Genomic DNA, 24,732 nt, shown 5'->3' with positions numbered 1-24,732 from the left:
TTTAAAAACTGGTTTGGTTCCAAATGTTTCATTTGTATCTTTTGAAACCTACTCAGTTATGAGCGACTTAATACCTTCTTGGTGTGTTGCATATCAGAGTTTTCGTACAGAGGATAGCCTGATTCAATCTGTTGATGCGATCTCTTTTGCATACCTGGAGAACTTACTAGACACAAAGGCCAAAGCTTTATGGTAATTCACCACAAGAAAATGTAAATGCTTCTATTGTTACTAATAAGTTTCTGCAATTTGGAATATTTGTTATACTTTTGCGATTACTTTTGGATGCATACGAAGCTTTTGCGTTTTACCTCAGTGACACTGTTAAATTCAAAAATTCCAAACAGTACAGTTAAGTCTTTTGTCAATAACGAAAAATATCTCTGATGAATGGTCTGATAAAAGCCTTTGTGTCAATTCGATCCAACATCTACCCCTTTGTGCTTGAAGAAGTCCTTAGCCTCTGCAATATCCTGCAACCAAAGAAACAGATAAAAGACACTAAATTAGCAAAAATATTGAAGGATGTCAACATTAGATAACACGAATCCGTATAGAGCAGGATGAAAAATAAGAACAAGGCCGACTATGGCAAACAAAGAGCTAGTCTCAAAAGTACCTTCTGCAGCAGAACTGCTTCTTGGGGGCAAGTAGGAAACTGCATGAGCCCGACTCCAACCATTAATAGGCCATAGCATCCGAGGGATACAACAAAGTAGATCGGTAGCTGTAAGACAGACCGGCAATAATACCAAATCAGAACAGAATCCTAATTTCAAAAAAGCAAGAAACCAAAAAAGAGGACAAAATTGTTTGTTACTCACCAACCATGTATGGCTTCGAGGAATAATTGCAGCCTGCAAAAGACCAATCCAGAAGGCAGAGATAGCCACCAACAGGCTCAAGATCTTTACTATATGCTTCATTTGTCCTTTAAAGTAAAAAATTATGTAAAAGAGTTTAAGTTAGCTGCGAATAGAAATGCATAGACGATCACAGCATTCTCCAAGAAGTTGTAGAGCATGTAAAAGAAATCACTCAGCGAGCCTAATAAACAAAATCTAGTAAATCAATGAACTATTCACAATTTCGTAGTTGTCATGATCAACACATATATTCCTCAAGAGCAATATTAACATCCCATTTACCCCACCAAAATTGATCACAAGCTCAAACCATAAGAAATATACCAATAATAGCTATCAGTTGTAACTAGATGGAGTCTCAACAAAGCAAATGGATTTTCATGTTTCAGTGTGTAATGTTCACTAACACAAAGACGCGCACATAATTTCCAAACATCAAAGTAAAACTAGAATCTAGCACAATCTGAACAGCTCAGTAACCCAGTTTATACAACTCAAACCATCATGCTATATCCAGATCAATCCGTACTTTTTCGACAATGACCTCTGACTGGGATAAACAAAATAAGAAATTGAAAATTATCTGACTCCGAAATATTGTAACATCAAAAAAAAACAATTTCCAATTCCTGAGATGATCAAGTCCGAACTGAAGCTACAGAACCGATACAAAATCAATGAGTTCCAACAGTTCCTCAGACCAAACGTCAAGAACTCAAAGTCTCAGACCATACGAAACTTAATCCTAAGAATTGTGTTAGCTTCCAAGAATCCAAATTCACAAATGCTGATCATGTAACATCAGAGGAGGTAAGAAAAACAATCACAGGAACCAAAGCAATAGCAAAAAAAATCCCTTACATTCAGGCAAGAAGCATTTAAAAAACAAGAATTCTAAAGAACCTGAGCTGCTTAAACAGGATTTGAATCGAAAGCATCTGAATCGAACCGTGTAACAAAAAACAGGATTCCAATTTCATATCGCTACCACTGATGACTGATCAGTAACCATAGAAACATTTCTAGACGAAATTTTTATATGGTTCCTTAAAACTACATAGTTCTATCACCAAAAACCGAAAACAGTAGCACAAAAGTTTCCTAGAATCATCTGAAAGCTTATACTAAATTAGCTAAATAGTACACCAGAACAAACACAAGGTAAATCACCAAATCAAGATAAAACCATGGCAAAGAAATATAAATTCCCAACAAAACCGATCCGAAAGGAGATGTTCCTCCAAAAAATTATCGTAAATCGATACAACACACAAAATAAAGAGGAGGAATCGATTATACTCACAGTTAATCGATGAGATCGTGATCGTCTAAGCGATAAAATCAGTTATAGAAGATTAATCTGGGTGTGGAGGTCACAAGTACTCGCCGTCGACGACGATGAATCGACGATATAACAACCGGTGAATACGGGGAACTCGTGAATATGCGAATTCACTTATACACTAAAACGATGCCGTATAGTCCCCACTTATGTTCCTCCGGTCTAAATGTCATTAATCCACATTTTGGTTCACGCTATATCGGTTTGATGCGGTTTCATATCGGTTTCATTCGGTTTGATGCGATATTCCCCTTTTGTCACTTTTAAGTTCGGTTTTAAAGTCACTTTTCCATACAGATGAGAGTATTAGCATTTTCATAAGCTCAATACGTTTTTCAAATATATCAACTTTTACATTTGATTCGGTTTCAATTCTTGATCAAAAGCAAGGATTGAAGAATTCGGTTCTCTATTCCAATCCGACTAGTAAATAAATCGTCGTACTAAACCACTCTATATAGAACAAACTTCTTTTTATTAATACAAGGCCTACACCTAGTGCACCACATCATCACCATACGTTACAAACGTAATTATTTTTGTTTACACGTACGTAAAAACATTAATATCATACAATACTTGCATGTACGTTATATAGTAGGCTTTTGTTATTATCTTTTCAAGAGACCTCTGTGTGACGCAGATAGCCTTTCTTTGACGGAAGATCGGCGGTCTTGAAACCCTGTGGGAACATCTTTTTGGCTTCCTCGTCCGACACAGCAGGCGAAATCACAACCGGTTGATCTGGCTTCCAGTTAACCGGAGTGGCGATCTTGTTATTGTGCTTGGACGCCATCAACAACGAGTCTAAAGCCCTCAATACTTCGTCCATGTTACGTCCCGTGGTCGACGGATACAAGAAGCTCAATTTTATCTATATATCACAAATCCAATTAACCAATAAAATCATACATGCAATAATATATGAAATTATTACCTTACTGTCAGGACCAACAATATGAAGGGCACGAGACGGTCCGTTCTCAATTGGATCAATCATGTTAAGCTGAGGAATGATCTCTTTGTTCGGGTCAGCGATTATCGGGTAATTCACCTTGCTTCCGTGCTATATCATACATATGTAACAAATTAATCAAAACCAAAATATGATCTCTAGCTAGTCTGGTATATGCATGCATGAGATTTAAATTATACATTAAAGGCTTCAATATCTTTGATCCAGTCTTTGTGTGACTGTACATCGTCACAAGACAGACCAAGGAGCTTCACGCCTCTCTTATCGAACTCATGAGCGTATTTGGCCATCGCACCAAGCTCCGTGGTGCACACGGGTGTGAAATCCCCTGTGTGACCGTCAACAAAAATCAAGAAAACAAAAAAGGAATTGCAACAGAAGTCAAGAACTCAAGATCTATATATTAACATATATACCGGGATGAGAGAAGAGGACGGTCCAAGAATTGGCGAAGTAGTCATGAAGTTTGAACTTGTCATGTGTCGTCTCCACTTCTAGGTTCGGCACCGTGTCTCCTAGTGTGATCCCTGGCATTTTACCTTTTATATTTATATATAGAAAAAACTTTCTGTATTGATTTGATGTGAATGGATGTAGTAGAAGTTGAAGTTGCGTCGAGGACCGATTAAATAGAGATCGCAAGCTGGTTAGGTTCGTGGATCAAAGTCAGAAAAAGAGAGAGAGAGACTTGATGATGTTCAAATTGAGGTGCATGCAAAAGAGTATAGCGTGGCGTTGTTATGAATTGGGTTCACGCCACGTGTCTTCGTATAATCTTCAAAGTTCAAATAAAATAACTCTTTTGTTTCGAGAAAAAACTTAAAGCTAAGGCGACGCACGATGTCTAGAGAGACTCAAGTGTTTGTATTTATTTTTTTACTTGTGATAATCGACAAAATCTTTGCGTTTACACCCAAACATTGTCGTATTAAGTTTCGTTTGGGCCGAGACTATGGTTAATGGGCCCATGTTTTGAGAAAAACGGCGTCGTTACCTCAAAAAGATTAGTTCTTCGGACAGACCTAGGAGGATCAGAAGTTCTTAAACGAAAAAGAAGAAGCCGAAAACTTCTGTCGGATCTGGAAGCTCTCTCTTTCTCTCGTTTCCTTTCTCGCTCCCGCTTAACGCTTCTCTTTGCTTAATTATTCTTCGTCTTCCTCTGGTTTATTTCAAACGTCTCTTTTTGGTTTTTGTTGATCACGGACGCTTTTCTTTGGTACGTCCTCTGATTCCAATCACCCACACACTTGGTTTATGTTGTCGAATTTGGATTGGTTCAATCTCTTTGTGGTTTGTTGTTTCTTGTTTCTTGTATTAGTTCTTCGTGTCTTTGTATACGAGTAATTAGCTTGATTTTTTTGTTGAGCAATTTTTCTTTCGTACCAGTTTAGGATTTCTTGTGTTCAAATTATGAATCTTTAATTCTCATTTCTCAGTTATATTCCCAGAATTACAAGTTTTCTTTGATGTTGTATAATCACTGATCATTGTGTTTATTGTCCTGTGATATATTATATAGATGGAGGTGCAAAGTCTATTAAACTTTGATTTGGATCCTGGTCCAGTTGATCAATCTATATTGGTGTGGCAACATGAGCATAGATCAGCTGCTATATGGGAAGATGAGGTGTGTTACTAGTTTCTCATTTCATCTTGTTTCTTGTTTTGCTTCCGTTGTTTTAATTATTTCCTTTTTACCGTTATACTTCACATTCAGGTTCCTCCTCGTGAACTGACATGTCGGCACAAGTTATTGGGGATGCGAGATTGGCCTCTGGATCCTCTCGTGTGTCAAAAGTTGATAGAGTTTGGTCTATATGGAGTTTACAAGGTTGCCTTTATACAACTTGATTATGCTCTGATAACAGCTTTGGTGGAGAGATGGAGACCCGAAACGCATACTTTTCATCTTCCTGCTGGAGAGATCACTGTGACTTTACAAGATGTGAATATTTTGTTGGGTCTACGTGTCGATGGACCTGCAGTAACTGGTAGTACAAAATACAACTGGGCTGATTTATGTGAGGATTTGCTTGGTCATAGGCCAGGTCCCAAGGATCTTCATGGTTCTCATGTGTCCTTAGCGTGGCTGCGTGAGAATTTTCGGAATTTACCTGCTGATCCTGATGAAGTGACGTTGAAGTGTCACACTAGAGCTTTTGTATTAGCTTTGATGAGTGGTTTTCTTTATGGAGATAAGTCTAAACATGATGTGGCTTTGACGTTTCTCCCTCTGCTAAGGGACTTTGATGAAGTGGCTAAGCTTAGCTGGGGTAGTGCTACTCTAGCACTTCTCTACAGAGAGTTGTGCCGGGCAAGTAAGAGGACTGTTTCTACCATATGTGGCCCTCTTGTTCTGCTGCAGTTATGGGCATGGGAACGACTGCATGTTGGTCGTCCAGGAAGACTTAAAGATGTTGGTGCTTCTTATATGGATGGCATAGATGGTCCTTTACCAGATCCATTAGGCTGTAGGTAATTGATATTTGTCATATTGGTTCAGTTTGTTTTTACAAGTTCAATTTCAATTATGGTTTGCTTATGAAACTGCTTGAAATCTAGGTGGAGGGCTTCTCTGAGTCATAAAGAGAATCCTCGTGGAGGACTGGACTTTTACAGGGACCAGTTTGACCAGCAGAAAGATGAGCAGGTATAATAAAATAATGGCGTAGATGACCGAGCTTTGACCGTTCAGTTTAGGATAGCAGAGGAAGAATTACAGACCAACTCCTAATCTAGACAACTTTTGTTTGTCATTCAAGGACTTAATCTTTTCAGTAATAGAAATGTATTTTGTAACCTCACTGTGACCGATACTTAATTAAGAAACACTTACAGTGTAAGTACTGGTCTCTTATAGCACTTATAGCTAAGATAGTGTGTAGTGATGGGATATCCAAAATGGTTTTGTAATACTAGTTTCCAGAAGTCGTAGATTATCACTTATCAGGCAAAACTTCTTTATTTTCCATACACCCATGAATATTTTATCAACAGATCTCTGATACGGTAAACGACGTGTGAATTTCTTTTATGATGTGGATATAGGTTATATGGCAGCCTTACACTCCAGATCTTCTAGCAAAGATTCCTCTGATATGTGTTAGTGGTGAGAACATATGGCGAACTGTTGCACCACTGATTTGTTTTGATGTGGTTGAGTGGCATCGTCCTGATCGGGTACTTAGACAGTTTGGTCTTCACCAAACAATACCAGCACCTTGTGATAATGAAAAAGCTCTTCATGCTATTGACAAAAGAGGCAAATCAGAATATGACTGGTCAGCACGTCATAGTCGACATATTGGATTGTGGGAGGCACGTGTGTCATCTGTTGTATCCGGTGAGCCAGAGTGTAGCCCAATGGACTATAATGATCCTTATATGGAGTGGTACCGCAGAATTACTAGAAGAATTATTAGTCCTATGAACGAGAGGCGCCCCGGACAATTTCTACCCACTGGTTTTGCTTTCCAAGTGCTTGTAAGTTATTATGTCCAACATCAAAACTTCTATGGTTTTTCAGCTTACTTAAATCTCATTACCCAATATAAAAATTACAGGTTCAGAGGGTTGCAGCCATTCATGCTCGATCTAGGGCTTCACTTGAGGAGGAACTTACTGTTGGCTCCGCGAGGCAAACATTACAAGATATCGTTGATATGTGTGCAGGCGCCCTTCAACTCAATGCGCCTTTAGGCTCGTTATCTAATGGTAGGATTCCATAAGAACCATCAGAATAGTTTTAGGCTACAATTCCTTTTCTTAGTGACTTAAACTTTCAAGTTTTGTCGAGACTTATCTTTTAACTTAAGAAATTCCTTTGTTATAGGCTCCGTTGCTCAAGCTCCAACTCCAGAACCATTTTTGATGTTACCTCAACCTACACCTACAATAATACCCCAAAAGCCGATGGGTGGAGAAATGGTATGCTTACCATTGAATGACATGGAGATAGATGATGGTCTTGCAGCAGAACCGTTGGAACTGATGCCACCTGTTCAGGATATAGGATGTGAGCAGTCTTTATCATCAGTTTCCCAGAAACCTCTTTTCTGGCCGTCGGGAGGGAAACTTACTTTCAGCTGGGTTTGTGAAGTAATGTTGGTGTTTGATTGGTCGTCTAAGAATCTCCCACCTTGTGAATTTTCAAGTGTTCTGCCTTTTAATGTCTTGGATGAGCTGGTTCTCTTTGCTTCCAAAATCCTGAAAAAAGAGCCAAACTGCGTTAGGATAGACAGTGAGAAAGCAGAGGTCGTTGTGGTTGGAGATCTACATGGGCAGCTACATGATTTGCTGTACCTTATGCAGGATGCTGGATTCCCGGATGGTGATCGGTTCTATGTGTTCAATGGGAATTATGTAGACATAGGAGCATGGGGTTTAGAAACTTTCTTGCTTCTATTATCATGGAAGGTAAGCTTATTAGCCTTTTGATGTGTGTAGTACTGATATCGTGTCAGTGGAGCTTAGGACGCAGACACATACTCTACTTTAATGCTGCTAAATTAAATCATGCCGCAGCATATTTTAATTGTAGGACCTTCATTTTTCTGCTAGGTTCTTCTACCGGCAAGAGTGTATCTTCTACGTGGCAGTCACGAGAGTGAAAGTTGTACATCAATGTATGGATTTAAAAATGAAGTATTAACCAAGTATGGAGATAAAGGAGCAGCTGTCTACAAGAAGTGCTTGGAGTGCTTCCAGTTACTCCCTTTGGCTTCTGTAATTGCTGGAAAGGTATATACAGCTCATGGAGGTCTTTTCCGTGATGTATCAAGCTTTCTTTCAGACAAGCAAGAACGGAACAGAAAACGCAAGCGAACTCAGAAAAAGCAAACGGATAATACTGTCCTTGACACTGAAGATAGATCTGAGTCCTTGCCTCTTGGCTCGTTGAAGGATTTATCCAAAGTGAAAAGACGTGTTATAGATCCTCCTACTGAAGGTTCAAATTTGATTCCTGGTGACATTCTTTGGTCAGATCCATCGAAAGACACCGGCCTCTTTCTTAACAAAGAGAGAGGTATCGGTTTGTTGTGGGGTCCTGATTGCACCGCAAAGTTTCTACAAGACAATAATTTAAAGGTTAGATTGATTAGTTTGTGATAATAAATTGTCAAAAATATTGTACCTAGAAGCATTGAGAATTTGATAGAAGATTTGAGTGTGCAATCAATCAAATGCATTAGGATATAATCAGAACAATTTCGTTCTTTTTTGTATATTTGTGAGGTATGTCTGTTACTCCTTCAGCTTCATGATGTTATCTCTTTGTATGGCAGTGGATCATCAGAGGGAAGGGAGCCCCTGACGAAAGGGCAAAACGAGATGACCTTGCACCAATGAATGGAGGATATGCAGAAGACCATGAAGGGCTTATAACTTTGTTCAGTGCTCCTGATCATCCTCAGTTTCAGGTATGCTCTATTGGATATTTGTATTGGCTATCTTCACTTCCACCTGTTGTAGTAAGCTCTTGCGGTTCAACAAAAATGGTTACTCGCTGGCAGGATTTCTTATATCTTGTAGATGTTGTAACTTGTGTTTGAGCCTCAACACAAACCTGAGTACCTGTTGTCTCGTATGCAGGATACAGAGGAGAGACACAACAACAAAGCAGCCTACATAATATTACAAATCCCTGAATGTGAGGAGCTTAAATTTCAACCGCTTGAAGCAGTATCTCCGAGGCCAAAGGTAGTACTACAATTTAATTACGAGAGTCCTAATTTTAATATCTTTTAGTTTATTCTTAATATGTTCTGACATCTGCAGGCTGAGGCGTACTACGACTTTAGACGCCTGATTCATCCACCCAGTAATTTAGTACACAATATTACGAATTCTGTTGATTCACCATCCTCAGTGCCTGATGACAAAGATAATTTAATATCTTCTGAAAATGTGGAATATAAGTCCATGGATCTCTCTGAACAGATGGAAGTTGATGAAAAAGATGATGTTGATTCCAAGTACTCAGAATCTATAACTGATGAAGTTGCAGCTTTTGGAACTCCAGCATCTGGTGATAGAGATATGGTTGATTTTTCAGATAAGACTGAAAATGGTTCTAAAGAAGCTGACCATTCCGAAACTGCAGAGATTAGTAAAGATTTATCTGATACAGTTGGAAAACCGGAGTCTTGCAGCAGAACAAGAGGTACATATGAAGCTATCGGAACTGATGCAAAGCTAAAATCTAACACTCCTGAAGCTATTAATCTGGAACCGCAGCCAGGTTGTGATCTGTATGTGCCTGATTCTGGAAATTCTACAGAATCTAGGACCGAAAAAGCTGCAGAAGAGGCTTGTGTTGGCAGAATAAGCATAGATGACTGTAGCACCACTGGTGATGCTGCAGTGGAATTAGAAATTACATATGATGAGAAACTGGATAGAGTGGTAACTGAAATCACAGGGAACGATGCAGCTGAATGTATGACAGACGGTAATAGAGACATAGCCACCGATGGTGCTGAGAACTTGGAACCTTCGACTAGCAAACTTAATTATTCAGAGCCCAGTGAAGATATTGATGATTCTACCATGAAGTTCAGACATAATACTAGCTGCGTTGCTGATTCTGATCTTGAGACTGTGAATGGTGGGGTTAATGCAGACTGTAGCAGTTCATCGAAATGTCTAACCAGCAAGCCAGTGGTGGCTCATGACAAGTTTACAAATCTTACAAAACCTTCTCATGATAAAGGTTATGGAGAGTCTGCAGATAAGCCAGAGAGAGTAATTAAACTGGTTACATATTCTAAGCGTAAGTCATCTGACAAAAAACACATGATTGAATCTAATGAAGATCCCCAACAGAAGGTCAATGATTCTGTCGATTCAAAGAACAAAGGTTCTCTTGACAAGTCACAATCAGTTCCAGGAGATATGGACTCATGAAATCTTGTTCCACTGTCTTCTTTCCGGCTGAGGTAATTATAATCTCTCTTCTGAACACGGTGTCTAGGCAAGCCTCACTATCTGTTTATAACACGGTGTTAATGACTGTTTTTCAACTTTGGTGGTTCTGTGGTTAGTTAATTCTGGTTTTACGAGTTCTGCAACATTTCATTTCAAAAACACGCATCTTCTTGCCATGAACAAGACTTACTATTACATATGATTGATACACAGATCCCAGCTCTTTTATCTCACACGTCTGAGTGATCTCTTAATTGATTTTGCAGATGATGATGAACAGCTACATGGCTTTGGATGTGTCCTTAAAGACAATGTACAGTGGACAGTGGTCATAATAGTCTAGCTGGTTCAAATCCAACCGGATCCGGTTTGCTAATTTAAGCTTAGATCAGTAGGGAGATGGTGTAAACATTATTCCCCTTCTCTTGAATTTTACTTTTCTCAATCAAAGTTTATGTAGTTTAGTGGTACTTTTGTAAAAAAGAATTGAAAGTATTAAGAATTACAGTGTGTTTGTCTTTCATCATTGAAAAATAAAATTTGTAAACGGTAAACAAACAAAACCATAACTAATCCAACGGAGAGGCAAATTCGTGGGTTGGGTCAAAACGAAAAGGGTATAATCGACTTTGCCACACGATAAGTCAATAACTAGATTCACTCGTTGAAAACGCAGCGTTTTTGCATCCTAAGCTAAAGAAGAATCTGCCTTTGCGCGTCTTCAGGTTTTCTTCATTTTTTTTATTTTGTCGAATCTCTCTCTCTCTCTTCAACCCCTCTTCTCAATCTAGGGTTAGGGTTTCGATTCTGCTAGAGGTTTTTTTTCTCCCAACTTATACTTCTAAGCCCTCTCGTCATAAGCCTTGTTGACTCTTCTTCTTAATTTGAAGAACTTCGTAGGCTAAGCATGTCGTGATTATCCCAAATTTCTGGTAAATTTGATTTCTGCTACTTCTACTCGTCATTTTATTCTGAATTCGTCTTTGCGTTCGAATTATTTCAAGCAATTAGCTTCATCTTCGTGTGAAATTTCAATGTTTTAGGATTTGATTTGGTGTCATAAAGAACTTATTTTTCTCGTGATTTTGCATCTTCTTTTAAGTTTTTCTGGGCTGGTTTCATGGCTCCTTTATCGTTTCACGTGAATTTCAGTGTCGATTCGATTGGGATTTTGAGAATAGTTGGGGACGTTTCTGTATTGCAAAAGAATCTGTGAATCTTTTTTATTCTTCTGATATAATTTTCCAAGGAGATTAATCGTTGTATCCTACTGCTGTAGCTTATTTGTTTAAGTTTGATATTATTTCTTCAAAACAATCTTCACAAATTTCTCATGTTCGTTCTTATGTTAATTTCAGGTGTTTATTCAAACTCCATTGTTACAAAGATTTTCTTTGATAAGTTAAAGCAATGTATACCTCCGAGGCAGCCCCTGATTTTGTTGTTGACCAGGGCATGTATTACCCCGTTGATGCCAGTTATGGCTATTACTGTACAGGTAATTATAACTTGGATTCCTTGTATCAATTATACTCTCGGCCTTAATGCGACAAGTTCTCTAATTTTCTTAAGTTTCAGGTTATGAGTCACCCGGTGATTGGGAGAACCATCAGATGTTTTTTGGTGTAGATGGTTCAGAAGTCCAATACACAGTACTAATCTCGGACATAAAGACTTCTCATTAATCGTTGATTTGTTCTTATACATTTTGTATTTGTTGACATGATATCCTTTTTTTGTTTCTCCAGGGTGGGCAGAATGAAAATTCTCCCTATATATGCTATACACCTAGTTATGGATATGCACAGTCTCCTTATAATCCATTCAATCCTTACATACCTGGCGCTTCAATTGGCGTTGATTCTGCTTTTGTTGCTCCTCAACAATTTTACTCTATTCCTCCTTACCAGAGTGTTGCAACGTCGCCTACTTTTGTTCCATATGCAATTCAACCTGAGATTGTCTCGAATAGCTCTACAAACTCTTTGGTTGAGACTGGTTCAGCTAATAGGGGTCGATCTGATGGGAGAGGGTCAAGGCAGAGAAGTGGCACCGCTACTGCCGGACTCCAAAGGAATGATCCGAAACTTCCTGCAGGGAACTCTTTGGGCAAGATCTCGGAGAAACCAAGGCCTAATTCTGGACAAAGCAGACAGTCAGAAATGGACAAGAGTGATTCTACTTCATCATCAGGACAAGCTCGCCAGGTATAATTTCGTATTACTAATGTCTGGTTTTACTTTATTTTGGATATTGGTGATACGAAGTTGATGAGTTAGAAAAAGATTAGCGGAATGATTGTGATTCTAATTTCAGACATTGATATGCTTACCTGTGTAGTTCTAGGAGTACTGTAGTTTGTTGATCACTACAGCCACAGATATCATTCTGATTTTGACTCTGGACTTGTGTAATCATCTTTGCAGGGAAGAGTTACCTCCGTCAGTGCTCAACCTGTTGACGTGGTTTCCAGTAGCAGAGTATCGTCTTTTAGGCAATTAGACATTGCTCCACCTCAACTTAATGATTTTTCAAAAATTGCAACAAACAATAACAATATTCGGCCCAAGCTGTATGGTGGCCATGCAAATATAATTCCTGATACAGTCCGTGAACAAAATCGAGGTCGAAGATCGAGAGCATTGGGAAATCAACTTATTGTTAAAGCTTATACAACAAAAGCTGGAAATGCTGATGCCGAGGGAAATATTGTGATCAATCCTTCTCAGTATAATAAAGAGGATCTCCGAATCGATTACAGCAATGCCAAGTTTTTTGTGATTAAATCGTATAGTGAAGATGACGTTCACAAGAGCATCAAATACAATGTTTGGTCATCAACTTTGCATGGGAACAAGAAATTGCAGAGTGCGTATGAAGATGCTCAGAGAATAGCCACCGAGAAGTCTTGTGAATGCCCGATATTCTTGTTCTTTTCTGTGAGTTTTTCCTTCTCTCTTTTTACATGCTAGCTTGTTTGTGTTAAGCTTATTCTGATGCATTGCTTTTCTTTTTAGGTTAATGCCAGTGGTTTGTTCTGTGGCATGGCTGAGATGACTGGTCCAGTTTCTTTTGATAAAGACATGGATTTTTGGCAGCAAGACAAATGGAGTGGAAGCTTTCCCGTCAAATGGCACATCATAAAAGATGTTCCCAATAGCTATTTCAGGCACATCATACTACAGAACAATGAGAATAAGCCGGTCACCAACAGTCGAGACACACAAGAGGTTAATTTTCCTACTAGACCACGCTTTGAAGATTTTCACATTCAGAATTTGCTAATATATCATTTTCTTCTGCAGATAATGCTGAAACAAGGTCTGGAAGTGCTAAAAATATTTAAAGATCATATGGAAAGGACTTCATTGCTAGATGATTTTGTGTACTACGAAAGCCGACAGAGAGTCATGCAGGATGAGAGAACCAGGCTGCCGTACAGGACCTTTCTTAACGATTTACCATTACCCAGGCCAGATCTCTCTGATAGAAACAAGAAAACCCCCTTGGAATCCTTCAAGAAACCTTCAGTAATCTCTGCAAAAACCGAGGAGCTTCCTTCAAAGTCAGAGGGGAATGAGGAGACCACTGTAAAAGAAGGTAATGAAGAAGATACTTCTTCCACTCAGAAGAAGATCAGCTCACTCACCATTGACCCGAGTGGTACAGACTCTAACCCGACTACTGTTTCTCACCTGAACCAGAAGAGTCAAGCCAAGTCTAAACCGAACTCCTCTGGCTCTCTCAAGAAGACAGACCCCTCTGAAGTGGTTGATGCTTCTCTCTCGGATAAAAATGACTCTTTCAAAGTTACCGGGTCTCCTGCAATCTTAACAGTCGGTACTATTCCTCTGGACCCCAAGTCACTTCAGAAGTAAACCACCCCCACGGGTTTGGTTTATTCTCTGTTTCCTTACATTTATTCTTCTCTCTAAAGTCTAAAGTTGATCCTGCTTCATCATACAAGCCAATGTGGTATGAAGAGAGGGTTCTGTTTGTATAGATGAGTCTTGACTTGATAATCCGTGATTCGATCAAACGCCAAAAAGAGAATTGTTGAGGGTTGAGGTTTGCGGTTAGTGGTTGCGTTTCGGTTATTTTGGATGTCCTTGAGAGAGCTGTACTCTGAGCATTTTGATCGGAATTTCATGTGCTGTTCACTTATTGTGTTTTTTCTTACTTCCGTTTTTTTCTTTCCTTATTGTAAAATTCTGTCTGTGTTCTGTTTGGTTGTTTGTTCCTCCCAACTCAAAGAGTTTCAAATTGAATTTTGAGTCTTTTTTTCTTCCTACCTTTACTTTGTCGTATTATGAAGTAACAGAATCATATGAAACCAATCCAAAAGAAAGTACTAATAAAAAGATCTAACTAATAGAGTAGACAGATAAAAATATATAATGGACAAATAATAAGCCCATAGAGACAGGCATCGATCTAAAATGCTTTAAAATCTCATCGCACAAATAAGGCTTCCACTAAAAGGCCCTACAAGGGATGGCCCAATATACATACAACAACTAAAAATAGTTCAAATCTTATCCATCCACGTGGCACATTTCCAACCATCCAAATTCACCGGAGAGATTCAAATTCAACAACCATAATTCGAATCATATGCTTCCTCCACCACCGGAGATCCATCAAGCAAACAATCAATCGGCGGAATCGTCAACGTCTCTTGTTTCCCATAAGCATTCCAACAAAACGGATCATCAACAAGCTCACCTTCTTCCGGCAATAACTCAACCTCCGACATCGTTATATTCGTACACGCGACGGTATCGCTACAAGCGAAATGAATCGGTGGACTTCTAACGTCGTAAGTACCTTTAATGTTCCGATACTCGACGTCGAATACTTTAACCGCCGATGTTTCGTTACGGCAATCTTTGGATTGGCAATAGTATTGATCGACGATTATGCAATTGAGAACGTTCTCCATTTGGATGTTTTCGAAGAGGAGATTTGATACTGATCCGGTACCGCCTTGCCATGTTTTGACTCGGAGGCCGTTATCGGAATCGCGAATCACGGTGTTTCTCACTGTTATGTTTGAAACGCAGGCTTGTGAATTGTGCACGCCTAAGCTCCCAATGCTGCGTTTTTAGACATTTTAAGAGGTTTTTAGCGGTTAGAATTCAAATCGCGTTTTGAAAGCGATATACGACTAAACAAAATGTACGAGAAAAATATAGTTTTCTTAAAATAAAATAAAAACTCAGCTAAAAGAACTTCAATTTTCAATTTTATACCTAAATCATACGCGTAATTAGCTTTTTAGAAAAATACAACAAATTTTCTTAGCTTTTTTTATTTATATATTTTGTATAAATTCGAAAATGATATTTTATTTAGCCACAAAAAAAAATAATAGTTGATATTTTCCAATATTAAAAATCATTCAATCTTGAGTTTTATACCTAAATTAAACTCGTAATTTAAGATAGACCTACGATATTAAAATATTGGTATATGAGATACCAGCCAAATTAGAATATTTTTTTTGGTATGTTCTTATAATTTTGCATAGACATATTTATTCAAGTTCGAAAATAATATTTATGAATATGAGTAACTTTACTTAAATCCAGCACCAAGTTCGATATTTTTTTGTCAAGTAGTTCCAATTTCCAAAGCTCAATTTCGGGTGGATGGATCATTCAGCTAACATCCGTGATCCATGTAAAACACACAGACATCGTAATGGAATCAATTCGGGAAAAAATAACATTTTAAAGATTTTTTGTAACAAAAGAAGAAAAAGATGAGGAAAGAAATGAAAAGAGAGAAACCTGATCCCGTGACTAGGGCCACAAGTGACACCTTGAATGTCAACATCTGAGCAGCCAGTTCCAATCGATATGCAATCGTCCCCTGTGTTAATTAATAACATTCTTAACCAAAGTTATAACACATACACTACCAATATACGCATTATTCATGATACAAAAAAGTTTAGTAAATAAAACAAAAAACAGTACCGTTGCTAACGACAGAATTGTAAATGCCAACAGATCTTGTGTTTCCGAGATGGATACCATCTGTGTTTGGACTTAGTTTTGGTGACGATATTTGGATTTCGTTTATTAACACTCCTTGACATCCGTCGAATTTCATGTGAAATTGTGGACTGTTTTGGATTCTTAATCCTTTAACCTCTATATTGTTGCTCATGAAAAACCTAATCATCTATAAATCAAAAGAAACAAAAAAAAAGGTTAGTACTAAACCAAATAAAACCGGTCTAATTTAATGATTTGGTTCGGTTTAAGTAGACTTACAGTCGGACTTGCACATGGTCCGGACGATGATGATCCGTCTGGACCCTGAAAAGATAATAAAACACACAATCCCAGTTATTTTATTTGACAACATTTTTTTGGTTTTTACAAGTAAAACTATTTAGGGAGCATAGTAGCTAGTATGGTTTGTCGTGATGTTCTATTTGTCACGACCACGACTTATGAATTAATTAATAATCAGCAAATCTCTAGTGTAAAAGTTATAAGTAAATAGTTACCCTGTGGGGCTTGCAAGGTAGATCCCACCATTTTTGACCATTGCCTTCGACGGTGCCTTTGCCTGAAAACGTGAAACCGTCGAGGCGGTAAAAAACCAACCACTGGTTTTTATTGTCTTTCTCTGGCCATTCCTCTGGTCCGTCCGGTGGCATCAACACTCCGTCCAACTTCACATTCCCAAAATACATGTAATAAATAATTAATAAATATTATTGTTACTTTAAATAATTGCAGATTTTTGTAAAATATTATTATCATTAATGCTATGCTTTTTCTTTTGAAATTTTAATTTTGTTTACTTTTTGTTATAAGCCTGTTACTGTTAAAAGAAAAGAAGCATTTTTGTTTGACTCACCTGAAATACAAGACCCGGTTTACATGGACCGGAAAAAATAGTGGAGGTGATTTTGAAAACGCCGCCTTCAGGTGCCAAAACGACGCCGGATTCGACAGCACAAGCGGCTTTCCATGCATCTTGAAATGCTGCCGTATCGTCGCATGACCCATCACCCACTGCTCCAAACGACGTAACGTCAAAGACGCATCCTGAGTCAGAATCTCCCGGAGCCGGGTCTGGACTCGGGTACGGGTCGGAAGGGACTTGATCAGGTGGATTGGCCGTTTCAAGAGGAGGAGGAGGAGGAGGAGGAAGAGGATGCGTTACGCCGTGACGGCCCTTGTGGTAATGATATCTTGCTCGTGCCACGTTGGTGAAATGTCCAAAGAGGACAGTGGAGATTATGTAAATCACGAGAATGCCACTGAGTCTGCGCATTGTTTAGCTTTGAGAAGAGAGAAATGGAGAAAGAGAAAGAGAATTTTGAGAGAGTTAGAGGAGTTTTGAGTGTGTTTTATAGCAAACAAGAAGAACAGAGAGACAATAGAGTTTGAAGTTTGTGGAGACGACACGTGTTTATTTTCTGTTGGTTATGGAGTTCTATCTATGTGTGTGTTTTGGGCATGAGGCTTTTTAAGAGACTTCTTGGTTTTACAAATATTCTAATGTTTTTACGACTTGTCTTTTTCTCCATTTGATTTTTTTAAAAGATAGAAACTTATAATGTTTTTCATCTATGTCGAAAATTTGACTAATGTTTGGATTGATATGCTTATATGAATTCTGAATGGTCAAGTGATAACATTTTTGAAAATCAGTGCAAAAAACATAATAAAACAAATCTTTTTAAGGTTTTGCAGATTTTCATCTTAATTACCTTCTTGTGTATCGAGAAAATTCTTGACTTTTTGTTCTTTTATACATCAATCTATAGTACTAGTATAGATTATATGGTGAACTATGACTTAATCATATTTAATTTTCAAACATAATTCAAATACCTAAAATTTTTTTTAATAGATGTATTTAAGTAATCAGATTTGAGATTTTATTCATTTTATCTTATGTTAACTTTCAACATACAATAAGAGTGTTTGAGACTAAATTAATATTATGTCATGTGGTTTCGGGTCTGAAAAAATTACGGAATTTAATCCATGACCTCTTAATATTCAGAAAAAATATTTGAGTGATCTTAATTATTATTTTTGACATTAAATTAATTAGAGTTTGTTATTTACTAAATGTTTATCTAAGTTGTGTTTAGTTTTGACGGGATTTGTTTTTGAGTAATATATGAGATTTATGATATTTATAAATGGTGGAAGAGAGAGACACATTACCACGGTAGGTATATATCGTTATATTTGGCACTATTATCTCGCCTCTCGCATATGTTCCAAGAAATCTCATGTTTCCTATGTTATAAAATCCAAATTTATCAGCATCTTATTGACGCTAGTTACAAAGTCCTCTTAGTCTCCAAGCTAATTAAGCAAAGTCAATACAAGGTTCATTAGTAACCCTTGTTTACTCGTTTCCGATCCCCATGCAAAAATACCGCGACGTCAACTTTTTGTTTGTCTGACATTTTGCTACGTTAACTTATATGGTAATCCTAATTTTGATATAGACCATCTTTATTAACGGTCTCTTACATAAAATTTTAAACAATTTTGATAGACAAAATAATATTTAAATATTAGAAAGGTTTTTATAAAGAGAGAATTAATCTAAAAACTTTTAGGTAAGAACCATTTTTCATTTCTCAAAAACACGCCTTCTTAATTTTATTTTCTTATTTTGTTTAACATAATATTTTAATAGTTCATGATATTGTTGACGACCTATAAATTATGATGCTAACGATAAGGGATATTAAGAAACCAATAGATATTATTACATGTACGAAATGATTAGAACACGAAATATAATGTTGAAAGATTGATTTGAAATCTCTTGCGTTTAGATTCTTGATGCGTGTGTGCGCCACTGTTAAATGTCGCTTTGTTCATCCTCTTTCTTCGTCGTACTTCTATTGTTCAGAACACGATGACGTCACCGATCATGTTTATTTACATGGCCGACTTAAATTTTGTAGGCCACGCATGTTTAAAGTTGTTAGTGTCAACAATAAATATATCATTCTTATTTTTGTTTGTTTTCTGGTTAAATACTGAAATTCTAATATTCGGATTGAAATATATCTAGATGAATAGTTATATAAATGATATTAATATTTCATATTTAAATTCATTTAAAAATTATTATAGTAAAGAAAAATTTATTTTGTTTATTTCGTAATGTCTTCTGAAAACAAATTATTGGTGCAAGGTCTTCAGCTCCATTTACATATACATATATTGATTATAAACTCGTCGAATATTTATTTAAAGATGCCTTGACAAACTCATAAATCATGTATCGATATATAGAATTTTCAATTCTATTCAAGATCAAACCTAGAAAGATCAAATGACTGATCTTGTGACGACAGCGATTGATCGATTCTAATCCAAAACAGTAACACAAATGATTTGTATAGCTTTCCACCCTCTTTTTTCTTCTTAAAATTGCTTAAAATTGTACTTTTTGTAACACTAACTATGCCGACGCATGAGATAGAAAAGAAAAACATAATTTTATGAAATAATGTAAAGCGTTTTCATAGTTTTATAGATTATATAGCAAAGTGAAATAAATAATTGAGAAGCAAAAGATTGGAAATAGACAAATCTCGTGACACTTTGTTGTATTGTAGTTGAATATATTTCTTGTGGATGTTGAAGCCGGATAGGAAAAAGTTGGGCGGGCTCCGGAAATGATCCATTGGTTCTTATTGCTTCTAACGAGCTGTCTTAATTCTCTATTTTTTTTATTAAAAAATCCTTTAATGTCGGCTAGAATCATCAAAAACATGTATATACAACATATTCACCAATTCATGTATAAAGATTAGAATTTTCGTAGTGGATGTAATCATGATATAAATACGTAGACAGCGACATTATTCTTCAAACGTACAAAGTAGTTTGTCCGTTAATTAACTGTTTTTATTCTAAACTTTCCTTCTCCCCTCCTTTTTTTTTCCGGTCCATGACCATATACATGGTATATAAATTTCCATTATTTTCCGTAATTTTTTTTGTGATAATCAAAAAATTTATGCATAAACGCGACTAATATCAAAGACTATAGAAATCCGAGTTTTCTTCTTGTTATTTTTTGAATGATATGTCTGTGATCACCTCCCTACAATGTCAAGAAGAAAGCACAATAATACTTTTATACGAATAACTATAATTTTGCACTCAAAAACCCCCACTAATCGATTCTTTGTATAAACTCTAGTAAGTGATCGATTTCCTCTCAAATGTATAATTATATTGTCTTGACAAATGTATATCTATAATCGACCATTTCGACATAAACATATGTCGTCCTACTTAAAAAAACAGAAAAATGGTCGAAGCCATTATTCCCAAAAGTTATTTAGTCATTTGATTAGAAGGAGAAACAAAATTTAAAGCTTTGATCGGTCTTTTTATTTTTTCGTCTGTATATGTCACATGTATCTCTCACGGGTCGTGCTTAACACTTATTACTAAAAAGGATTGTTGAGTGATGATGGCTTGTGGCTCAACTTAATTCCACGTGGAAGTATCTCCAAATCGCGACACGTGTTTGTTCGAAATCTAAATGCCGCAAACTGTGAAAGATCTTCCAAGTTACATCAAACTTTTTGTGTGTACATTTATGTGCCTTTGTGACAGCACGTAAAAATTATACACATTGTTTTCTTTCTCTTATAAATGTTTTGCTGGTAACCATATTTTCTGCTACAAAACATAAAGCTAATAATATATAGCAACGATGATGGCTTCGACCATTTCGTACGCATTTTGAGTCTTACATATGTATGGTTATGGCATTAATTTGGCTATTAATAACGATGGTGGTTTTGTGTTTATTGGAGTTTAAAGATAGAAATGTTGTTGTGTGGACGACTGGACGGTAAACCACGACTAACATTATCCTTTTGTTTACATTTTTTTTAAATTACATACTTGACCATTAGAAGCATTAAGAACCAATGGATCATATAACAAGATAATCACCGAATGACGATCAAATGGCCTTTATTTCCGAGCCACCAAACGTTGTGAATAAAAGTAGAAAGTTGTTGCGTATAGTTTATAAATTTACTAGATCTATGATAGCTCAAATGTCATGGACGTATATTATAGTTTACGAAAAACTCTATATAACATAGAGAATTAGAGATTGTATATGACATAAAATAAAATTGGGAAGATGTTGGATCGCCACGTGTGCATGGTTCTTAAAACTCACGGGCGTGTGAATGTTGTTTCAGAGAGGCGTCACGGGTTGGTGGATTTTTAGGTTAATGATCTATTCATAACGTTGAGATTTGATTCGATGCTCAGTAATTAATAACAAGATTCATTATTTTTATTGTGATTTGGACGGCTTGACGACAATGTTCACGCAAGACATTGAAAGAAACCCGAATGTTCTTGTCTGCTTCGTGGATGTTTAGCTATTTGCTTCTTACGTACTAAGATCACCTCCAATGGAGAGAGTTTTTCCATGAGTTATTTACATTTTTTTTATGATTAAATTTCAAGAAAAATTAATAAGAGAGTTTTGTGTTTATTTTCTTATTTTTCATACTCCAATAAGCTTAATACCATGCACACGAAATTGATAGATAAAAGATTAAAACTACAAAAAAAAATCATACCTAAACCAGAAAAAAATTTGAATTCATATCCAAACTTTATATTTAGAGCATAATTCAGAGTCGTTGTGTTATTCAACCGTTATTTTTGCTAAGTGAGCTGATACGTGTTTGATGACATAGCTTAAAACGATGTATTTTTGCTTATTAAAGTTACAAATTTATAAAATTTTGCAAAAGTCGGATCTCGACCCACAACATTTCAGTCATTTACAAAACTCACTACACAGTCGGACTCAAAAACCTTCTTGTCATAGCCGCCAAATTCCCAACCTTCTAAGGAGCTGCCTTTGTAAAAAAAATCTTGGGCTACTTATTAAGAACAATAGCAAATTCTCATTTATGTGTTTATTGTCTATTTAGAGATAACAGACTAATGATCCAAATAAGATTAAGGTTACGAATTTCAATCTGCAAACCGCATAACGATAAATCATTTCCGATATTTTAGAAACAAAACAACTATTTACGTTCATTCCGTAATTTCCATTTCCCAAAGATTAATGACAAAGTTGAAACAGAATTTTGACATTTCTTCATTCAAAGTATTACAATCATTAAACTACACCTAATAGATGTCAAGATAAATAAAATATATTTAAAACAAGTGAAAATAGAGAGAAAAACAAATCTTTAATTTAGTAGATATTGTTACCTTGTATGTATAAACTCCACTGGTAATGTATCCTTCAAGATCATCCAGGATGCTATATTTGCTTCTACGCAAAACAACGGTGGAGAATGGTGTTAGCAACTTCATCATTTTCTGCAATCATGACCTTGACATAGCAAAAAAACAGATTTTTTCTTCATATATTGTCAATGAAAGACAAAATATATTAACTTAAAGGATAGAAAATGACTTCTACTTAATGTCACACCATCAATTTTCGTTATTGATATCGAATCAACATATCCAAGATGCTCAGGTCTTGGCACACAAAGCTTCAATTATTTGAAACATTTAAAATATTAAAAGCTAAGGTATAACTGACGGTCATAGAGAGTATTCCATAAAGGATTGTTACAACGGTCATATAATAATTATGAAATATATATATATACATTGCTAATCTATTGACTTTCTATATCTATCAATAACCACCCTTAGATACTCATTCAGATCACACTTTAGAAACACTTACATGGGAGGCAACTGCCCCAGCTGTCCGGACAAAACTCGCCAGCTCAATATCTAAATTAATTTGCAAGATCATGATCCTGCCATAACAGTGGATAAAAACTCCACCATAAATTTATTAACCCTTTTTGTTTTTTTTCCAAAAAGTATTTGTTATATATAACAAGCAACTGCAACATCCAAAATTTGGAGAAACCAAGGTGGAGAGGCAGACAAGTTACATAGTACAGAGAGACAAGTAGTATGGTTGCATCTTGTTCACCACCTTCAGTCATTTTCATCTTAGAAGTAAAAGTATCCAAAAATGCATTGAGCATAAGCAAACAGTGAATCTAGTCCACTGTGTTGTAACGATCTACTAGAAAGCTTCATTGTGGCACCAAAAAGAATCCCCTCCAGCCACAAAGAAAAACTGTAAAAGGAGCAGGTATTCCTAAGAAACTGAAAGCATTACTTACCCCAAAAAGAAACCATCTCAAGAGTTTAAGGGTAAGTTAAACTCTTGAGTTCTTTGTTAAACTAAGATAGATCTATGGGGGTTGGTCTGACACAGGATAAAACCTAATCCCCTGATCCTTGCGACATTGCCTAACGTTGCGAAGTGCATCATCAACAACTTGCTTATCCTTTTTACGTTTAGAGCATTCACCAATCTCCATTTTCGCTTTTCCTTTGCCCTTGAAGTCAGAAGAAGAGCTAGAAAAGTGATTCTGAGGTATAGGTCTTGGATTAACAAGTCTGGAAGCCTCAGATCCAGCAACTAAGTGAGGTTCATGAGAAGCTAAAGATGCTGGAGGAAGAGGCTGTGATATCAGTGATGCAGAGGAGATGTCTGAACTGTCTGAGCTAGTCATATGAGTTTGATCAGTGATAGTGTTAGAAGCAGCACCTTCCTCCCAAACAGGTACATCAAGTACCTCCACCTCATCATCATGAATCACAGGTGCATTAAGAAAGGGACAGTTGTTTACGTGATGAGTGATACGACAACAATTAGTACATATCCTTCGAAGCTTCTCATACTCAAACCCAATCATAGCACCTTCTCTAGATTCAAAACGAACTCTCCGAAAAAACCGAAGGCGGTCAGTGAATACAAGTCTGATCTTAACACGGATAAAGGCAACATAAGTGGAAGTGTCTTGATTAAAATCCAGTTCAAGAACAGGCCCTTATTAACCCTTATAAATAAGGAAAATAATAAAGAATATCCTAGAAAGGCCGACGGCCCTAATCCGTAAGAACCATGATAATACAAGCTGTGACTTGTGAGTCGCAAGAACTGGGTAATACTATATTCTCAAAATCACTCATTAGAGGGAGGAAAGACAGAAAATTGTTAAAATATTACTTATTTTGGTTTATATTAGCTGCAAGCATATTTTTCTCTCTTGGTTTTGCACCCATAAAATCTAAGTAGGCATTTGTAGTATAGCTAGAGTTAGCTCACATTAACTCAGTTAGAGTCCTCATGCAATATTTGTTATGTTAAACTATTTCTCATAATTATTAACCAATAGTAGTTCATCAAATTTTAAAATTCTCAATTAATGATTCTTGAAATTCATAATTTTATAACATTTATTATAAAAAAGTATACAGAAAATCAATCTTTTTGATAGAAAAAACCCCTTAGAAAATCAATCTTTTTAATACGTAGGGAATATATATTTACTTCATTTATAAATAAGTAATTTAAAATAACATCACTTAGTTTTAGTTTAATTCAACTCTTTTTTTTTATAGTTATGTTATGACTTATGTTTCATAAAAGAGAAAAAAAACTTGTATGTGGTTACTATAAATTAAGCTGATTTTGTAGCTTTGAAATTTGAATGTAGCCTTATGATTTGAGTATTG

At 36.4% G+C, this 24,732-nt stretch overlaps 6 protein-coding genes, 2 long non-coding RNA genes and 2 other non-coding genes across 12 annotated transcripts; 3 read left to right on the top strand and 7 right to left on the bottom strand.

Moving 5' to 3' along the window:
• Positions 1–116: 116 nt before the first annotated feature.
• DPMS3 (dolichol-phosphate mannosyltransferase-like protein) lies at positions 117–2,340 on the bottom strand. Of its 2 annotated transcripts, none has more exons than NM_103710.3 (4): positions 2,170–2,340; positions 825–931; positions 620–727; positions 117–473 (listed from the first exon to the last, which is right to left on the bottom strand). In NM_103710.3, the coding sequence occupies exons 2-4, from the start codon at positions 924–926 to the stop codon at positions 414–416; spliced, it is 270 nt and encodes an 89-aa protein (NP_564521.1). In that variant the 5' UTR covers positions 927–931; positions 2,170–2,340; the 3' UTR covers positions 117–413. The 2 variants fall into 2 exon arrangements, with proteins under 2 accessions (NP_564521.1, NP_001185168.1); NM_001198239.1 differs by having other exon boundaries at positions 244–463; positions 2,170–2,297.
• A 260-nt stretch (positions 2,341–2,600) lies between these two features.
• On the bottom strand, positions 2,601–3,899 carry PER1 (1-cysteine peroxiredoxin 1). The gene is made up of 4 exons (NM_103709.4): positions 3,601–3,899; positions 3,364–3,512; positions 3,146–3,274; positions 2,601–3,082 (listed from the first exon to the last, which is right to left on the bottom strand). Exons 1-4 carry the CDS (start codon positions 3,716–3,718, stop codon positions 2,828–2,830), a joined length of 651 nt encoding a protein of 216 aa, NP_175247.1. The 5' UTR covers positions 3,719–3,899; the 3' UTR covers positions 2,601–2,827.
• Positions 3,900–4,221: 322 nt separating this feature from the next.
• On the top strand, positions 4,222–10,701 carry AT1G48120 (serine/threonine-protein phosphatase 7 long form-like protein). Its single transcript, NM_103708.4, has 12 exons — positions 4,222–4,400; positions 4,704–4,811; positions 4,902–5,659; positions 5,747–5,834; positions 6,233–6,667; positions 6,748–6,898; positions 7,017–7,600; positions 7,745–8,272; positions 8,470–8,604; positions 8,777–8,884; positions 8,963–10,122; positions 10,378–10,701. The coding sequence occupies exons 2-11, from the start codon at positions 4,704–4,706 to the stop codon at positions 10,088–10,090; spliced, it is 4,023 nt and encodes a 1,340-aa protein (NP_175246.2). The 5' UTR covers positions 4,222–4,400; the 3' UTR covers positions 10,091–10,122; positions 10,378–10,701.
• Positions 10,702–10,809: 108 nt separating this feature from the next.
• ECT7 (evolutionarily conserved C-terminal region 7) lies at positions 10,810–14,390 on the top strand. 2 transcript variants are annotated; one of them, NM_103707.5, is made up of 7 exons: positions 10,810–11,043; positions 11,470–11,609; positions 11,690–11,763; positions 11,860–12,318; positions 12,538–13,050; positions 13,129–13,341; positions 13,417–14,390. In NM_103707.5, the coding sequence occupies exons 2-7, from the start codon at positions 11,522–11,524 to the stop codon at positions 13,987–13,989; spliced, it is 1,920 nt and encodes a 639-aa protein (NP_175245.1). In that variant the 5' UTR covers positions 10,810–11,043; positions 11,470–11,521; the 3' UTR covers positions 13,990–14,390. The 2 variants fall into 2 exon arrangements, with proteins under 2 accessions (NP_175245.1, NP_001117446.1); NM_001123974.1 differs by having other exon boundaries at positions 10,835–11,609.
• On the bottom strand, positions 14,377–17,590 carry AT1G48100 (Pectin lyase-like superfamily protein). The gene is made up of 6 exons (NM_103706.4): positions 16,988–17,590; positions 16,632–16,799; positions 16,393–16,437; positions 16,093–16,300; positions 15,904–15,985; positions 14,377–15,207 (listed from the first exon to the last, which is right to left on the bottom strand). Exons 1-6 carry the CDS (start codon positions 17,405–17,407, stop codon positions 14,703–14,705), a joined length of 1,428 nt encoding a protein of 475 aa, NP_175244.1. The 5' UTR covers positions 17,408–17,590; the 3' UTR covers positions 14,377–14,702.
• AT1G07477 lies at positions 14,491–15,292 on the top strand. The gene has a single exon (NR_139252.1). It is a non-coding gene; the product is annotated as an other RNA (long non-coding RNA).
• A 2,702-nt stretch (positions 17,591–20,292) lies between the features above and the next one.
• On the bottom strand, positions 20,293–20,798 carry AT1G09585. The gene has a single exon (NR_143503.1). It is a non-coding gene; the product is annotated as an uncharacterized misc_RNA (transcript).
• A 159-nt stretch (positions 20,799–20,957) lies between these two features.
• AT1G07467 lies at positions 20,958–21,498 on the bottom strand. The gene has a single exon (NR_139251.1). It is a non-coding gene; the product is annotated as an other RNA (long non-coding RNA).
• On the bottom strand, positions 21,202–21,576 carry AT1G09565. Its single transcript, NR_143502.1, has one exon. It is a non-coding gene; the product is annotated as an uncharacterized misc_RNA (transcript).
• A 753-nt stretch (positions 21,577–22,329) lies between these two features.
• Positions 22,330–24,186, bottom strand: AT1G48095 (nucleic acid-binding/zinc ion-binding protein; the record flags this gene model as incomplete). The annotated part of the gene is made up of 4 exons (NM_103705.1): positions 22,330–22,497; positions 22,877–22,952; positions 23,434–24,043; positions 24,129–24,186. 4 exons carry the CDS (start codon positions 24,184–24,186, stop codon positions 22,330–22,332), a joined length of 912 nt encoding a protein of 303 aa, NP_175243.1.
• Between the last annotated feature and the right edge of the window lie 546 nt (positions 24,187–24,732).

Source organism: Arabidopsis thaliana, assembly GCF_000001735.4.
Source record: "Arabidopsis thaliana chromosome 1 sequence".
In the NCBI taxonomy this organism is placed as follows: Eukaryota; Viridiplantae; Streptophyta; class Magnoliopsida; order Brassicales; family Brassicaceae; genus Arabidopsis; species Arabidopsis thaliana.
This window is presented reverse-complemented; position numbering and strand designations above follow the sequence as displayed.

What these genes read in the sequence shown, in the direction of transcription:
- DPMS3 (NM_103710.3), bottom strand. Translation starts at nt 926, where the DNA reads ATGAAGCATATAGTAAAGATCTTGAGCCTGTTGGTGGCTATCTCTGCC. An exon ending in CTCGAAGCCATACATGGTTG is followed by an intron (nt 728 to 824) that starts GTGAGTAACAAA and finishes TCTGTCTTACAG; the next exon opens with CTACCGATCTACTTTGTTGT. An exon ending in AAGCAGTTCTGCTGCAGAAG is followed by an intron (nt 474 to 619) that starts GTACTTTTGAGA and finishes CTTTGGTTGCAG; the next exon opens with GATATTGCAGAGGCTAAGGA.
- PER1 (NM_103709.4), bottom strand. Translation starts at nt 3,718, where the DNA reads ATGCCAGGGATCACACTAGGAGACACGGTGCCGAACCTAGAAGTGGAG. An exon ending in CGTCCTCTTCTCTCATCCCG is followed by an intron (nt 3,513 to 3,600) that starts GTATATATGTTA and finishes ACGGTCACACAG; the next exon opens with GGGATTTCACACCCGTGTGC. An exon ending in AAGATATTGAAGCCTTTAAT is followed by an intron (nt 3,275 to 3,363) that starts GTATAATTTAAA and finishes TGTATGATATAG; the next exon opens with CACGGAAGCAAGGTGAATTA.
- AT1G48120 (NM_103708.4), top strand. Translation starts at nt 4,704, where the DNA reads ATGGAGGTGCAAAGTCTATTAAACTTTGATTTGGATCCTGGTCCAGTT. An exon ending in CTGCTATATGGGAAGATGAG is followed by an intron (nt 4,812 to 4,901) that starts GTGTGTTACTAG and finishes CTTCACATTCAG; the next exon opens with GTTCCTCCTCGTGAACTGAC. An exon ending in TGCTTCTATTATCATGGAAG is followed by an intron (nt 7,601 to 7,744) that starts GTAAGCTTATTA and finishes TTTTTCTGCTAG; the next exon opens with GTTCTTCTACCGGCAAGAGT.
- ECT7 (NM_103707.5), top strand. Translation starts at nt 11,522, where the DNA reads ATGTATACCTCCGAGGCAGCCCCTGATTTTGTTGTTGACCAGGGCATG. An exon ending in CATCAGGACAAGCTCGCCAG is followed by an intron (nt 12,319 to 12,537) that starts GTATAATTTCGT and finishes TCATCTTTGCAG; the next exon opens with GGAAGAGTTACCTCCGTCAG. An exon ending in ACAGTCGAGACACACAAGAG is followed by an intron (nt 13,342 to 13,416) that starts GTTAATTTTCCT and finishes TTTCTTCTGCAG; the next exon opens with ATAATGCTGAAACAAGGTCT.
- AT1G48100 (NM_103706.4), bottom strand. Translation starts at nt 17,407, where the DNA reads ATGCGCAGACTCAGTGGCATTCTCGTGATTTACATAATCTCCACTGTC. An exon ending in AACCGGGTCTTGTATTTCAG is followed by an intron (nt 16,800 to 16,987) that starts GTGAGTCAAACA and finishes GGGAATGTGAAG; the next exon opens with TTGGACGGAGTGTTGATGCC. An exon ending in TACCTTGCAAGCCCCACAGG is followed by an intron (nt 16,438 to 16,631) that starts GTAACTATTTAC and finishes TTATCTTTTCAG; the next exon opens with GGTCCAGACGGATCATCATC.